Raw genomic sequence first — 17,914 nt, 5'->3', positions numbered from 1 at the left:
AGTTCTGTTCCATGGATTTATTTGTCCATCTTTGTGCTAATGGCACACTATCTTGATGACTTTAGCTTTTTTTTTTTTTCTTTTTTTTCCGGTACGCGGGCCTCTCACTGTTGTGGCCTCTTCCATTGCGGAGCACAGGCTCCAGACACGCAGACTCAGCGGCCATGGCTCACGGGCCCAGCCGCTCCGCAGCACGCAGGACCCTCCCGGACCGGGTCACGAACCCGTGTCCCCTGCGTCGGCAGGCGGACTCCCAACCACTGCGCCACCAGGGAAGCCCGATAACTTTAGCTTTAATAAAACTAGAATTCAGAAACATATGTGCACTAACTTTATTCTTCCTTTTGAAGATTGTTTAGACTATAGTAGTTTCTTTACATTTCCATGCAAATTTTAGAATCAGCTTCTCAATGACAGAAATATTAGTTGGGATTGTTGTATAGAATCTAAATGCAAATATGGAGAGAACTAACACTTTAACAATATTGAGTCTTCCAGTCAATGAATATAGTATATCTCTTCACTTATTTCTATCTTCTTTAATTATTCATATCAGTGTTTTCAGTGTAGAGATCTTGCATGTCTTTTGTTAATTTGTTAATTTTGTATAATTTCCTTCTGCCTGAAGAACTTCCTTTAGCTTTTTTTTAAAATAGGGCAAGAATTGATGGTGACAATTTCTCTCAGGTTTATTTCATCAGAAAATATCTTTATACTACCCTTATTACTGAAGTATATTTTCATTACATGGAGAGAGATGTTTGTTTTTCTTTCAGTACTTTAAAGATATGGTATTTTCTTGGGCTTCCCTGGTGGCGCAGTGGTTAAGAATCTGCCTGCCAATGCAGGGGACATGGGTTTGAGCCCTGGGCCAAGAAGATCCCACAGGCCTCGGAGCTGCTAATCCCGTGAGCCACAACTACTGAGCCTGCATGCCACACTACTGAAGCCCACGTGCCTAGAGCTCGTGCTCCACAACAAGAGAAGCCACTGCAATGAGAAGCCTGCTCACCACGACTAGAGAAAAGCCTGCATGCAGCAATGCAGACCCAACACAGACAAAAATAAAATAAATAAATTTATTAAAAAAATAAAGATACAGTATTTTCTGGATTTCACTTATTCTAATGAGAAGGCAGCCATCATTTGCATTTTTTTCTTCTATATATAATGTGTCTTTAATTCTCTGACTGATTTCAAGATATCCTCTTTTTATTTGCCTTTTAGCAGCCAAAACATGTATTGGCAAACTGTGACCTCTAGATAAAATTTGGCCCATGGCCTATATCTATATGGACTGCAAACAAATAATTTTTTTTTACATTTGTAAAAGTTTGTTAAAAGAAAAAAAAGAAAGAGGCAGAGGAGAAGGAGGGGAGTAGAAAAAGGAGAGGAAGGGAAAGGAGATGGAACGAAAATGAAAAGAACAACAAAACAATTAAGGAAAAGAAAAAGAAGAACAAGATGAACAAGGACTAGGTGGAAGAGGTGGAGGAGAGAAGGAGGAGGAAGAGAAGAAACAAACCTTATGTGCCTTACAAAGCCTACAGTTTTAGTTACAGAAAAAATATTCCAATTTCAGAATTGGACCATGTGTATCTAAATGTGGATTTCTTTGTGCTTACCTTCTTGGCTACTGAGCTTCTTGTAATTATAAATTGAGATTTTATACCACATTTTGGAAATTTTAAGCCATTATTTCTTTAAAAACTTTTTTGAACCATGCTGTCTTTTCCCCTTTTGTGACTCCAACTGCATACAGGTCAGGTTGCTGGACGGTGTCCTATAGGTTACTGAGTCTGTGGTAATTAAAATTTGTTTTGTTCTTCAGATTGGATAAATTCTATTTATCTGTAATTAGGTATACTACCTTTCTCCCTGCGATCACTTACCTGCTGCTAAGCATATCCAGTTAATTTTTTCATTGAGATATTTTATTTTCAGCTTTTTAGACTTATTGTGTTTTTTGTAATTTTCATTTCTCTGCTGAAATAATCCATATGTTTACTCCTTATGAACATTATTTCCTTTATATTCTTGGGCATATATACAGACCTGTACAAGTCCTTGTCTGCTAATTTCAATACTTGGGACACCTCAGGGTCTGTTTTTATTGACTTGCTGTTTCTTGAATAAGGACCACACCTTCATTTTTCTCCTCATGTCTAGTAATTTATGATTTACACAGGACCTTGAGGATGATACAGTGTAGAGACAAGATTTTGTTGTCTTCTTCCGAAGATTTGTGAATTTTGTCTTAATAGGTGATCAACTTACTGACTAATCACTATTAAACTGAAGAGGCTTGCTTTTATACCTTGTTAGGACAGATTAATAAAAAGCTCAGGTGTTTATCTAACCTTTCCGACTTGGTTGATAAACTCTTATTTCTTTTCCCTTTATGGTGCGTAGACTGGAAAATTTTACTCAGATCATTTAGCTTTCCAGCTGTTGCTATCCACTGGGCTCCTTGGAGTCCCCTGATTTAATGTACAATTAAAGGATCAGTTAAGAATTGAGGGGTATTGATATGCAAATTTTGTTGTTACCCTTATATGAACATGGATCTCATCTACTGTATTTTCTTCTTTCAAATCTCAAATCCTTCTAATTTCTGCCTGCTTTTGATTATTCTCCCAAGTCCTCAAATGTTTGATTTTTATATTTTGTCCAGAATTCATAATTGTCATTTGACCATGTGCTAGACCTATACAAGACACTGTGCCATCATTAAAACTGGAAGCTTCATCAAGTTATTACAAGTTGTTAAGTGAATCTGAGCCTAGATTTTGATATTTTAACACATAAATATACGTATGCTATATTGTGTTAAAAATTCAAATCTTTCAGGTTCTTAATATTTGGGTAGAAATTCAGTGTGTTTTTATGAAGATATAGATAGAAAAGTTTTGTGCATTGCAAATTTTATAGCTAAATAACGTATCTCTATGATATTCTTAAAATTATTGCCTTAAAATCTAATTTTAGATTTATCTCCTAAATACATATATTTAAATGTTAGAATACACACACACACACACACACACACACACACCTGCAGCAGTGCTTACTTTGAGGATTGATTAGTAATCTGATTATTTTAATAAAATTAAAAATCAAGTATAAAGTAGATTAAGCTATAAAATCTCTTATGTTAGGACTTGTTCCTGATCAGCAGTCTGATTCAGGCAGATTTTTCCAATTACTACAAAGAAGGATAACAAATTAAGAGGCTTTGGTTTACTCAAGCTCATTATTGGAATCATAAATCATATTTATAAGAGCTAAGAATCTATCCCGAAGAAATGTATTGCTATATGCCCACAGAGAGTTTTGTTTTGTTTTTCTTCATGTCTTGGTTTTCTCTTGGTTAGAAAGCCCTCCTCCCAATTCCACTCTCAAATTGCTACTCATACTTCAAGCTCCAGTCTAAATGTCACTTTTTCTGTGAAACATTGCTTGACTTCATTGTGTTATTACTCTCTCTTCTTTTGCCCCAGAACGCGCTGCTTGTGTGTCTGTTTTATCACTTTGCACATTCTATTTAATCAATATCTTTCAAGTCTGCTATTCCTGTAAGCTTCTTTAAGGCAGAAATCAGGCCTTATCTGTGCTTTGCGCAGTCCTTCATAATAGGAAGTGAATGAATGGGTCTTAAACAAATGATGATTTTGAAACTGATCTGTGGATATAGTTGATTGAATTCTATAAGACATGTAAATATTTCTCTACTTGTGAAACTTTGACTTATATTAGCAAACAGGTTTTCATTTATCAATTAAACCTAGATATATACATATATAAAACTGTATTTTATTGGAGAAACATATAGATATACTTATATACACAATTTTATATATATATTCAGAGTATTTTAGTATTTCCTAGGCAAAGAATTTGTTTATTTTTTTTTGTTCTTATCCTACTGCATCTTGAAAATAAATATTGTATATTTGGTACATTAGCACGGTCTAGGTGTGTTTAATTAAAATATTCTAACATTAAAAGCTACTAGTTGTACTGTGTATTTAATGTATGTGAGGAATCTCATGAGATGCTTTGTATGTTATTCCTCTTAATTTTAATTTAATAACATCACTAAAGTTTCTACTATTATCCTCATATTATCAGGAAGTAAGTAAATTGCAGGAGGCCACATAGCCAGTAAGTGGACACACTGGGATATGAGCTCAAGCCTTCCTAATAACAGAGCCTACATTGTTTCCCCCCAGCTTATGCTGCCTCCTGAGAAAGTCAAATTTTTAACGTAAATATTTAACATCTTTTTCAAGCACCAAATATAAATTTCTATTTAATTAGCTATATCATGATCAATGTAAAAAGTTTTTGAAAAATTAATTTGGGGAAAAATTACTAATTTTGAACTATGTTGTAATAAAACAGTAAGGAAGATTTTATTATGGAATGTATATTTCTCTAATATTCTAATGTTCTCTATATAAGCAAACATTGTTCTTTTTGTTTGTAATGATAATGATACTGTGATTATAAAAGAAAGAGATGCATACTGAAATGTGTAGGGATTAAAAGACTCTTTACTGGGGATTTTCTTTAAAAACTTCAGCAAAGAATAAAACGTGATGAATCATATAGCAAAATCTTGATAATTGTTGAATCTAGGTAACAAATATTTAGTAGTTTATTATGCTATCCTCTTTATTTCTGTGTATCCACTTAGATGAAATGGATTTTAGAAAATGCAAACATATAATAAAGAAAATTTCTTATATTATCATCTTCTAAATATAATTTATTATTATTTATTAAAATGTGCTTTAAAGGCTTGCTGAATTGAAAAATTTACTGTTTTTAAAACAGAATTTTAATATTTTTCTTAGCTATCTCCAAATTATCCAAGACCATGCCAGCCATGCCATTGTGACCCAGTTGGTTCCTTAAGTGAAGTCTGTGTCAAGGATGAAAAACGTGCTCAGCGAGGTGAGAGCTATAGTAGAAGGCCGTTGTTCTGATGAACGGACAACTAAAGCCAAGTGTGATTATTTTCAGAAGATGGAATAAATTTATTCTTTTTTTTTTTTTGGCTGTGTTGGGTCTTTGTTGCTGCGCACAGGCTTTTTTCTCTAGTTGCGATGAGTGGGGCTATTCTTTGCTGCGGTGCGCAGGCTTCTCATTGCGGTGGCTTCTCTTGTTGTGGAGCACAGGCTCTAGGTGTGCGGGCTTCAGTAGTTGAAACATCCAGCCTCAGTAGTTGCGGCACGTGGGCCCCAGAGCACGTGGGCTCAGTATAAATTTATTCTTACAGCTATCAATGTCCCCTACAGGAAGCAGTTTTTAATTCATCTCAATAATTATGTTTGTTTAATTATACTTTAAAAGCAAGAAAAGTTGAATCATTTGTTTTGCATTAGTATACGTGTGTGTGTATATATATATATATATATATATACACACACACATATATACATATTTACATATCTATATATATATTTTCTAGTCTATTATAAATCTGTGGTGTATGTAATTTTTTGACGTCTTGCTATTTATTATATTGCTTTGTAGCATGTATGATTTCTAGGGTGAAATGACAGTGTTCTTTGAGGGATGTGTGTGCTACAATGGGAAGAGCGAATAGATGAGATCACAGACTGAGATGTAGTTAATAATACAGAAAGCAAGAAGTCTACATAAAGGACTGTAAAAGGCAGTAGGAATGAGTTAATGAAGGGAAAGAAGCTGACATTAATTTAAGACAAAACCTTCTTTGAGGATTGAAATTCACGATGAACTCCAAACATTAAGTAATCAAATGCCAAATTAACTCTTTGATGTAAAATGTTTAGGAACTACTTCCAGGAAAGTTGCTTGCCAAAGTAGAAAATTCATAGAATATATCTGGAACTGTTTCTTTATATTTCTAAGACTGGATTCTTCTCTTCTGTGGAAAGACTAAAATAAATCATGGCTATGCTATAGGCTTTTTCCCCGAAAGACCTTCTATTTAAAAGACTGGCAATATTTCTTTGGCACAGTTTAGCTTACCTGCTTTCTTTACAAAACTATTTGATTATCTGTTTAAGCCTTACAATCTTAAATCTTAAAAGATTAAAAAATGATTATTTAAAAACTCAAATGGTGAATTATTGATGTCACTTTTCATTTTATGGTCCCTTATCTTTTTATGGTAGCAACTGAATCACATTATTTTGAGCAATGTAATTTAATTTTATCCCCTGAGTTTAAAATGGTAGGTATTTTGTTGTTGAAAAAAGTGACTACCAAAAAAAAAAGTAGAAAAATGAGTATTCAATGCAGTGGTAATTCAGCATAGTACTCTTATTAACATTTGTGTGTTAACTTTACATGATGAATTTTTCCCCATATCCGTTCGCTTCTCTGAAATCTGGTTTTAGCTCCTGAATACAGTACTCAACTTTGAATAGATATTAAGATTGTTTCTAAATTTTGTATATTTTAACCAATGCTTTAATGAAGATCTCTGGATATAAATATTTTTCAATTATTTTTTTCCTCTGTGCTCTAAATTCTTTTTTCCAAATTATGGTATAGTTGATATACAATATTATATAAGTTACAGTTGTACAAAATAGTGATTTTTCAGTTATTATAAAAACAACACATGGTCACATAAAATTTTAACAGTAGGGAAGGTAATAAAATAAACAGCAAAGTGTCCTCTTCAACTTATGCACCCCTAGTCTCATTTCCGAATTTAATCACACTGATCCTTTCCTCCTCTTAAGTTCTTTTGGAAGAACTTATCTTTCAAACAATATCTGAATAATATTCTTAGTATTTTTCATCACCATTAAATATTGCCTATTGCCTGTCCATCTTGGAACACAAACATTTCATTCATATCACCTTCTTCCTACCATTCATATCTTTTTATAATTTTTTTCTTCTATGGTATTTTTAGCATGTTAAATAAAAAGCTTAAATTCCTAGTTTTTGATTTATTAAAGTTGGACTTTATCTCTTGAGGTCATACTACACAAACTGAGAAAAAGACTGTCCTTACATGCTCCCCTGATCTTCAACCTACTTGACAATGTCTGTCAATTGCATCTTCACCTTTTCAAAAATTGTGTAGAGATATTTGGTTCCAGGCCAATAATTAATTTTCCTAATTTTAAATTGAAAGCAATAATCAATATTTGTAATATTATAATTAGATCTATTTTATTCAGTATGGGCTTGAGTTGAATAATTAGACATATAACCATGATACATTTTTCTCTTCCTGTTTAGTCTGATGATCTCTTTAGGAAACAGTCTCAGATGTAGTCTAATGATTTGGATTTCTTAGTCAGAATGAATAACCAGATCATGAGAAATGATGTTCACTATCTCATTGGCATTAACCTGATTGCTAGAGAAAAACAAATATTTTGTGTGTGAATTTTCTGTTTCCTTAATTTTCTTTTTGGTGTAAGGTTGTTTTTTTCCCTCCATAGATTTGTAAGAGCTCTAATAGTATGTCGTATTTGTTATGAACAATTTCTAGATTTTCTTTGTGTCTCATTATTATAGATAAGAATTTTTAATGTATATAATTTTAAAATTTTTATATAATAACCTATGAAAATTTAGAAAACCCACTTTAGCTATAATAATGACATGCTAAAATTATTATGCATAGCAATATTTTTCTATTGGATTTCTTACATGCCTTTATAATCCTAAAATTCTTATCTACTCCAAGTTTACACAAATTATTTATTTCTTTAGTTTTTATTTCCTTTTATTCTTCCAGTTTTATTGAAATATAATTGACATACTGTTTAAGGTGTTCAGTATAATGATTTGACTTTCATACTTCATGAAATGATTACCACAATAAGTTTAGTGGACGTTCATTATCTCGTATAGATACAAAATAAAAGAAAAAGGAAAAAAAATTTTCTTGTGATGAGAACTCTTAGGATCTACTCTGTTAACAACTTTCATGTATAACATACAGCAGAGTTCATTATATTAATCAGGTTGTACATTACATCCCTTGTACTTATTTATCTTATAACTGGAAGTTTGTACCTTTGACCACTTTCATCTTGACCACTTGATTTCTTTTTATGATACTTAATTCTTTAATCCATCTGGAATTTATTTTGGTATATTTTATAAGAAAAGTTTCTAACTGCATTTTGTTTTCTGATAGTCTCTTTTAATTCACCTATATTTAATATTATTTTTGTTTCTTTAAACATTTAAATACAGTCCCCCCTTATCCCGGGGGGTATGTTTCAAGATTCCCAGTGGATGCCTGAAACTGCAGATGGTACCAAACCCTGCATATACGATGTTTTTTTCCTATACAGACATACCTATGATAAAGTTTAATTTATAAATTAGACACAGCAAGAGTAACAACAACTAATAATAAAATAAAACAGTTATAGCAATATACTATAATAAAGTTATGTGAATGTGGTCTTTCTCTCTCAAAATATCTTTTTGTACAAATTCCATGCCTTTTTCATCTTAACCAAACAGTTATCATGCCCTGTGGTCAAAACTTTTACAATTTGAGGTGCAACAGCAAAACTATCACAAATTTCTTTTTCCTTCTTCACAATTTCATAGATAGAAGATTTGTTCTTATGGTAGACCTTAACAACCTCAGCATACAGTTTGTCTTTCTTAAGTTGAAAAATTTCACCTTTTCACTTAAAGGAAGCATTTCATGGCTTCTCTTTGGCATATCTGAATTGCCAGTATCACTACTCATATTTTGGGGCCATTATTAAGTAAAATAAGGGTTACTTGAACGCAAGCACTGCAAAACCTTGACAGTCAATCTGAAAACCAATATGGCCAGTGGGATGTGACCAGTGGGATGAGATATGCTGCCAAAAGGGATGATTCACATCCTGGGCAGGATAGAGTGGGATGGTGCAAGATTTCATCACTGTACTCAGAATGGCACTTGATGTTAAACTAATGAATTGTCTGTTTCTGGAATTTTCCATTTAATATTTTTCGACCGTGTTTGACCATAGGTTAACTGAAACCATAGAAAGTGAAACCGCAGATAAGACAGGACAGCTCTTTGTTTATTTTTAAATTTGTATCTGTTACCAGTATTCTCTGCTATCTATTTGATTCTGCAGTTTGATTTTTCTGCTAAGTCTTTATCAGGGCCTTGTTTTCTTGTGTGTTTCATGATTGTGTGTGTGTGTGTGTGTGTGTGTGTGTGTGTGTGTGTGCGCGCGTGTGCGTGCGCACATACCTGTGTATTTTCTAGTTTACCCTTTCAGGAGTCTTGAGTTTATATGTAAAGTTCTCTGATATGTCCTCCTAACTTGAGTAGTACCTAGAAATTGTCTTTTGTTCCATAAAACCATGCTCCATGCTCTAGACTAGTTAATCAGAATTAGTCAACTTCAGGAAAGACACTGGTTTAGGGACTGGCTTACCACTCTAGAAAGTAATTTTTTTAGTTTCTGATCTCCAAGGGGTTTCTCTATTTCATAACAGCACAACCATTTTATATATATCTCTCTCTGCTAACTGTCTATCTTTAATTTCATCCTGCATAGTCAAGTGTTCTAAACAAGGAAGTCTTTATGGACATTTACTTCATAATATTTCTAGAAACAAACATTAATAGACATTATTTATTACTTGCAGTATTTGTACATTTGGTATCAAGGTCTGGAGATTTTAACGTCAGAAACAAATATTAATTTGGGGGAATGCATCTGCAACCTTTATTGAACGGATTTCTTTTCCATTTGACTTATACATATGATTTTAAATGTATTAATGTTAAACGATACAGGCATATCTCAGAGATATTGCAAGTTCAGTTCCAGACCACTGTAATAAAGCAAGTCACACTAATTTTTGGTTACCCAGTGCATATAAAAGTTATGTTTACACTATACTGTAGTCTCTTAAGTGTGTAATAGCTTTATGTCTAAAAACACAATACCTTAATTAAAAAAATACTTCCTTGCTAAAAAATGCTAACCATCATCTGAGCCTGTAGTGAGTTGCAATTTTTTGCTGGTGGAGGGTCTTGCCTTGATGTCAGTGGTGGCTGACAGATCAGGGTGGTGGCTGCTGAAGGCTGGGATGGCTGTGGCAATTTCTTAATATAAGACACCAGTGAAGTTTGCCACGTCGATTGATTCTTTCTTTCATGAACGATTTCTCTGTAGCATGTAATGCTATTTGATAGTATTTTACGCACAGTAGAACTTCTTTCAAATTTGGAGTCAATCTTCTTAAACCCTGTGGCTGCTTTATCAACTAAGTTTATGTAATATTTTAAATTCTTTGTTGTCAGTTCAGTAGTCTTCACAGCATCTTCACCAGGAGTAGAATCCTTCTCAAGGAATCACTTTCTTTGACCATCCAGAAGAGGCAACTCCTCATTCATTAAAATATAACATGAGGTTGTGGCAATCCAGTTCCATCTTCAGGCTCCACTTCTAATTCTATTTCTCTTGCTATTTCCACCACATCTGCAGTGACTTTCTGCACTGAAGTGTTGAACCCTTCAAAGTTATCCATGAGGGTTGGAATCAACTCCTTTCCAACTCCTGTTAATGTTGATATTTTGGCCTCTTCCCATGAATCTCAAATGTTCTTAATGGCATCTAGAATGGTGAATCCTTTCCAGAAGGTTTTCAATTGACTTTGCCCAGATCCATCAGCAGAATCACTGTCTATGGCAGCTGTAACCTTAGGAAATACATATTTTTAATGATAAGACTTGAAAGTCAAAATTACTTCTTGATCCATTGGCTACAGAATAGATGTTGTGTTAGCAGGCAGGGAAACAACATGAATTTCATTGTACATCTCCATCAGAGCTCTTGGGTGACCAGGTTCGTTGTCAAGATGATCAGTAATATTTTGAAATGAGTCTCTTTTTTTTTGAGCAATAATTCTCAACAGTGGGCTTAAAATATTCAATAAACCATCTTAAACAGATGTGCTATCATCCAAGTAGAGTAGATTTAGTATAAGTCTTAAGGGCCCTGGGATTTTTGGAATGGTAAATGAGCATTGACTTCATCTTAAAGTCACCAGCTGCATTAGCCCCTAACAAGAGAGTCAGCCTGTCCTTTGAAGATTTGAAGCCAGGTGTTGACTTCTCCTCTCTAGCTATAAAAGTCCTAGATGGCATCTTCTTCCAATAGTTGCCTGTTTCATCTACACTGAAAATCCGTTGTTTAGTGTCCTCACCTTTGCGAATTAGTTAGATCTTCTGGATGACTTGATGCGGCTGCTTCATCAGCAGTTGCTGCCTCACCTGACACATTTATGTTATGGAGACGGCTTCTTTCCTTAAGCCTCATGAACCAACTTCTCCTAGCTTCAAACTTTTCTGTAGCTTCCTCACCTCTCTCAGCCTTTATAGAATTGAAGAGAGTTAGGGCCTAGCTTTGGATTAGGCTTTGGCTTAAGGGAAGGTTGTGGCTGGTTTGATCTTCTATCCAGACCAATAGAACTTTCTCCATATCAGCAATAAGGCTGTTTCACTTTCTTAACATTTGTGTGTTCACTGGAGTAGCACTTCTAGTTTCCTTCAAGAACTTTTCCTTTGCATTCACCACTTGGCTAACTGGTGAAAGATGACTAGCTTTAGACCTTATTTCGGCTTTTGACATGCCTTTCTCACTAAGCTTAATTATTTCTAGCTTTTGATTTAAAGTGAGAGACATGCAACTCTTCCTTTCACTTGAGCACTTAGAGGCCACTGTAGAGTTATTAATTGGCCTAATTTAAATATTGTGTTTGAGGGAACAGGGAGGCCTGAGGAGAGGGAGAGAGATGGGAAATGGCCAGTCTGTGAGCAGTCAGAACACACTCAACATTTATAGATTAAGTTTGCTGTTTTATGTGTGTGTGGTTAGTGGTGCCCCAAAACAATTATAATAGTAACATCAAAGCTCTGATCACAGATCACCATAACAAATATAATAATAATGAAAAAGTTTGAAATATTGGGAGGATTATCCAAATGTGGCACAGAGACACAAAGTAAGCAGATGCTGTGGGAAAAATGGTGCCAGTAAACGTGCTCAGTGCAGGGGCAAACCATCCATGTGTAAAAAACAAAATATCTGCAGAGCACAATAAAACAGTGAAATAAGATGAGGTATTTATATTACCAAAATAAATTCTACTAGGTCATCATGGAAGGTCCTTTTAATTTACAGTACTTTAGGGTTCAGCTTGGTGTTTATTTTATTTAGGATTTTCTTATCTGGATTCATATGTTAACTTGTTCCTGGCTCTGACACCTGCCAGCTGTGCTACCTTGGCAAATCACTAAATTTCTCTGTGTCTCAGTTTCCTCCTCTGTAAAGTGGGGAAGATAATAGGGTCTACCTCATATTGTTATTTTGAATGTTAACTCAATTAGCATATATGTAGTGTGTAAGCAAATTGTAATGCCTAGCATAAAATAAATGCTATTTAAATATTAGTCGTTATGTTTATTTTGGATTATCTTTGTTAGATTTTTATTTCATGTATTCACTAGCTTAATAAACTGAATTACATACCTCTCTGTTTTTTATATGCTCCATAGGAGTTTCAAACTTTGAAAACACTGTAAAAACTAACTGGTACTGAAATATTTTTGTGGGAATTCTTTCATCATTTGTCCTCTTTTGATATCCTTAATCAGCTTTGTCTGAGTTTCCTTTTTTTGCTTCCTTTTCTTTTTGTTTATGTTTCAAATTTACCTTCTTTCCCAGGTGTTCATTTTGTTTTTTAAAATTTTTTGATAATTACATGAATTAAGTTTTAATTTATTTACATTTTTTAAAATAATGGAATATTTAAACCTAAAAGTTTGGCTTCAGTTTTTCAACATCCAATGAACATTGCTAAGTTCCTTTCTTACTGCTTTTATATTCTATTTAAAAAACTATTTGATCTGCAATTAAAGTCTTGATTTTCTTTTTAACCTAAGAGTTATTAGGAAGAAATATTTATTAATTTTTAGAGTGTCTGAGTTTTGCATAAAATTCTATCTTCATGTTTGATATTCATAATTAATTTAATCCTAATTTAATGTAGCATTTGTTACAAATATAGAAGTAGCAATTTATGTTAAGAAAATAAGCCTTAAATAAGTTCTGCTTCGAGAAATTGAACATTTTTGTGGATTAGTTAAAGATAAGCTACAATAAATATTTATATGCCATTTAATATATAATTCAACATTATTAGATTATTCAGATTTTTGTGTTTTGTGTAAATATTTAAAGTTGGTAGGTTAATGTCATTCTCAGCCATTGATTTTGGGGCAATTTTCCTTTGATTTCCAGTATCTTTCATTGTCTATATTTTTTTGTACTTCTAATTAGTGCTTATTTGGAGCATAAATATAATAACTTAAATTATGTTTTTATTGTACCTTTAGTAATGGAAACAGAGAGCTTGTTCTATTGAATTTATTTTAATTGAATCCTACTTTGGCCATCATTAATATTACTACAACTGTTTTTAATTTTCTATATGCTTTCCTAATGTATATTTACCTTCTTTTATTTTTAATATTTCTTGTCATTTTGTCTATTTCTTGTGAACATTACATGCACATATTTTTAATTGAAAGAGTAAGACTAACTTATGTATTGTTAGTATGTATGTTTGGCACTCTTTCTGTCATTGTTTTATGTTTTCTCAGCGTAATGTTTCCTTGCTTTTTTCTCCCTTCTTTTGTTTTTTGAGTGGACTATATTTTACTGATTTGCTCTTATATTTTTCCAGATTTTGAAGGTCAATAACTTGTATTCTTTCATGTGTTTTTTTTTCTATTTTTCTAATCAAAGACAAGAATAAAAATTGTCTCTTGCATTTCTCTATTTAAAATAAGCAAACTTAAATGGCTATTATTTCCCTCCTCTATTCCTTTTTATCCCCCAAATATGTATTCCCATGAACACCCTCAGTCTCTTTTAAAAATTTACTTTATTGAAGTATAGTTGATTTACAATGTTGTGTAAATCACAGCCGAGTGATTCAGTTATAGATATATATATATATACATTCCTTTTCATGTTCCTTTATATTATGGTTTATCACAGGATATTAAATATAGTTCCCTGTGCTATACAGTAGGACCTTGTTGTTTATCCATTCTCTATATAAATAGTTTGCATCTGCTAATCCCAAACTCCCAGTCCATCCTTCCCCCAACCCTCTGTCGCTTGGCAACCAAAAATCTGTTCTCTAGGTCTGTGAGTCTGTTTCTGTTTGGTAGATAAGTTCATTTATGACATATTTTAGATTCCACATATAAGTGATATCATATGGTATTTGTCTTTCTCTTTCTGACTTACTTCACTTAGTATGATAATCTCTAATTGTACCCATGTTGTTGCAAATGACATTATTTCATTCTTTTTATGGCTGAGTAATATTCCATTTTATATATGTACCACATCTTCTTTATCCATTCATTTGTCGATGGACATTTAGGTTGAACACCCTTAGTCTTTTTCTTTGTTGTACTTAGTGATGTTGTACTTAGATGTTTGTTGTTAGGTTTTTTTTCAAGTAGTATATTTTTATGCCCAAGGCACTTTCCCATCTTGTGATAGTCTGAGCGGGGTTATGAGTCAGTTAGAAAATATTGATATGTGTCTCATCTACCATTAGGTCTGGCACCTGGGTCCTGTCATTGCAAACCTGGCTTCAGAGGGGTGAGCTGTGATCGGTGTGCCAGGGGCTACACTGGCTACCCAGACTGCAAACCCTGTAATTGCAGTGGTGCAGGGAGCACAAATGAGGACCCTTGTTTTGGACCCTGTAACTGCAAGGTATGTTGTTTATTCTAGTAATGTCCCACTGTTTAGAGCAAAGGTCATTTTTCTTGGTTTCTCTCATATATCTGCAGGCATTAAGCAATTGGAACGTCTGTAAATCTCCATTCTCTATTCTATTGGTGGCATTCCTGTTAAGTGTCTTTAGAACCAGGTTCACTGCAGCAAGACACATGCCATTTGTCTAAAAACCTACAAATACAGAAGATAAGTCACCTTGAGAATGTGTTATTTTATAACAAATACAGGTTTCCCCCACTACCTGTCTAGTCTGTTAATTTTAAAATACACAACAGTAAAACTAGCAATCCTTTAAATCTACTGTACACTCAAAACTACTCTAGCTTTGTATCTAATTCTGAAAATAATTCTGTCAAGGGTTTTAGTCTAGATTTTTAAATAATCTGAATTTGAACCCAGATAGGTCTGAAAATACCATGTTCAAAATCCTCTGTTTAATTACCAAATAATGTGAGAAACCCTAGTGGAATTGATTAAATGCTCAATATTTCCTCCCAAGAGTACGTTCAGAAATTGCAACTTTATTTGTTGTATACACTCAGATAATCGTGTTAACACCAAGGGATATATTACACCTGCAGCTTATACACATAGGGGAAACATAGAGGCGAGCCCAAGTCTAAACTGATAAAACTGATTTCCTTTAGCTATAGTAATCAGTTCCAAAACGTTCAGATCAGACAGTGTTAGCTATATTAGCTGAGAAAATAACCACTCCATTGAAAAAGTTAGCATTCCATACTGATGTAAAAATAAATGTTACTTCTTTTTTTCTTTGTTCTCAAACATAGGTGGAATCTTATTAAGAATATTTCCTTTATTCATTAGTCTTCTCTAGGCAGCTATAAATTATATGCTGATAGTTGTTATATGAGTGTGCATATGTATACAAACGTTAGACCATAAAATAAGAAGTAAATATTAGTATTGATGTTGAGTGTTCATTTATTGGGACAGGAATGTCTGAAATAGGAAGCTAAATACTATAATAGTTATATAATAAGTATATGTTTTATCAAGGATAATTTAGGTACCTATCTTGGACCACTGAAACAATAAAACTCCTGTCCATATAAACAGGCAGAAAGTGTACAGTCCATGGTAAAGAGTTGCCATGTACTGAAATATAGTAAATTAACTAGATTTAGTACCTTTTATTCTAATATTATCAGAAATGGAGACTTACACTTGTAGATCAAGACTGGAGTGGTCTGTGGGTGATCACTTTTTAAAGGACACCACCTATCATCATCCTGTATGTCTTTTGGGGCGATCCTAGAGGCTCTTAATGCATCTTCTCTAATATTTACCAAATATATTTCCTGTGTGTGATTTATTCCTTTTCCAAAACTCCACAGAAATCTCTAACCTTTATCACTTGCTCAAATAAAGTACAGACACAGCTGTGCTTAAAATGGAAGAGAAACCTCCTGAGTCTCTAGAATATAGGAGATCAAACTGGACAAAAAAGAAAGGGGGCTTCCCTGGTGGTACAGTGGTTAAGAATCTGCCTGCCAATGCAGGGGACACGTGTTCGAGCCCTGGTCCGGGAAGATCCCATATGCCGTGGTGCAACTAAGCCTGTGCACCACAACTACTGAGCCTGCACTCTAGGACCCACTAGCCACAATTACTGAGCCCACGTGCCACAACTAATGAAGCCCACGTGCCTAGAGCCCATGCTTCGCAACAAGAGAAGCCACCACAATAAGAAGCCTGCACACCGCAACGAAGAGTAGCCCCCGCTCGCTGCAGCTAGAGAAAGCCTGCGTGCAGCAATGAAGACCCAAAGCAGCCAAAAATGAATTAAAAAAAATTATAAGAAAAAAAGAGAAAGGGAATATTGTTACACACATACTATATATAGAAGGGAGATGCCCAGTATTTTTGCGAGGAAAGAGAAACACATAAAGGAGGCAGACCCCATTCATTTTCCTTGAAAAATATATAGAGAAAGGCTAGAACAGGAGAGCTGTCGCCATTAGCAGAGATCCGAGGGATAGTTCCTCGAGCCACCACCTGCTCTCTGCCTGCCTCAATATTGCACTAAGAGTGATTATAATCCTAATAAGAAAAATGCCTTCTACAAAGTCACTTGAAGCTCTACATAGACAATTAAAACACAACAATAAGCAATTAAGAAATCATAAAAGAGAATGAACAATTAAGTAACTAGCATCATGAAAAGAGTTACCCTTCAACTATGTGATATTTTAAATAGATTACTATAAGTTCTTATAAACTAAATGTTTTTTGGGATAAAAACGTGCAGAAAGCAAGTCTCAGTAGATATCTACATAATTTTAAAAGTCATGAATTATATGCATGTTTAACAAAAACATGATTTGACATAGGATTGTCAGTTGATTATTCAAAACAACATATATCAAATGCTATTTAACAGGTAAAACATTATTGAGAAGCTAAGATACTAGAGACTTAAATTCAGGTAAAGTGATATCTGTAAAAGCGTTCATCTCCAAAATGTCTATTAACCAGTAAACATTTGCACATTTATTCTTTTTCACTATAATATATAACAGTTTTCCATAATTTTTTTAGAAAAATTATTTACTGAAGTTTGTAAACATTTTAAGAAAGTACTTTGTCATAAAGTCTTGGGCCTAAATTTATTTCTATTATAAATTTTAAATGACTAACATTCTATTAAAATGCAGTACTGAGAAAAGTTGACACCGCTTTTCCCATTTCTGCCATTTCAAATACAAGTATTCTGGATAAAACAGAGCAAATAAATTTGCAATCACGTAGATTCAGGAAAGAAAGGGAATTTCCTAGATGTTAAACCAAAGAGGGAGGTCTGAGTTAAGCACAAACTCAAGCAAAACTGTGCAATTAAGGTCATTGGGGGGTGGGGTGGGGGTGGGAGACTGGTCATAGTCCTAAGATGGGGGTTAAAGTTTAGAGTTTTAATGGCTTTTCTGAGACTTGACACTAGGATTTGGACTCACTGAGGGAAATTGGAACTGAATTCACTTAAGCTTAGACTCTAGAAATGTCCCCTGGCAGTGAAACAAACAGGCACGAGAAAATTGCACCTGCAAGCTAGGAGTGGCATAGAAAACATTCTCTTTCCT

General features: G+C 33.8%; 1 protein-coding gene across 1 annotated transcript in view; it reads left to right on the top strand.

Moving 5' to 3' along the window:
• The window catches only part of LAMA2 (laminin subunit alpha 2), a 605,756-nt gene that overhangs the window by 271,393 nt on the left and 316,449 nt on the right, over positions 1–17,914 (top strand). Inside the window, exons 9-10 of the mRNA XM_060167667.1 lie at positions 4,860–4,959; positions 14,632–14,792. Of these exons, the coding sequence (XP_060023650.1) occupies positions 4,860–4,959; positions 14,632–14,792 (261 nt within the window). The remainder of the gene's footprint in view (positions 1–4,859; positions 4,960–14,631; positions 14,793–17,914) is intronic.

The sequence above is a fragment of the Lagenorhynchus albirostris genome, chromosome 12 (genome assembly GCF_949774975.1).
Source record: "Lagenorhynchus albirostris chromosome 12, mLagAlb1.1, whole genome shotgun sequence".
Lineage (NCBI taxonomy): Eukaryota > Metazoa > Chordata > Mammalia > Artiodactyla > Delphinidae > Lagenorhynchus > Lagenorhynchus albirostris.
The sequence above is the reverse complement of the archived record's forward strand: the minus strand, read 5'-3'. Positions and strand labels throughout refer to the sequence as shown.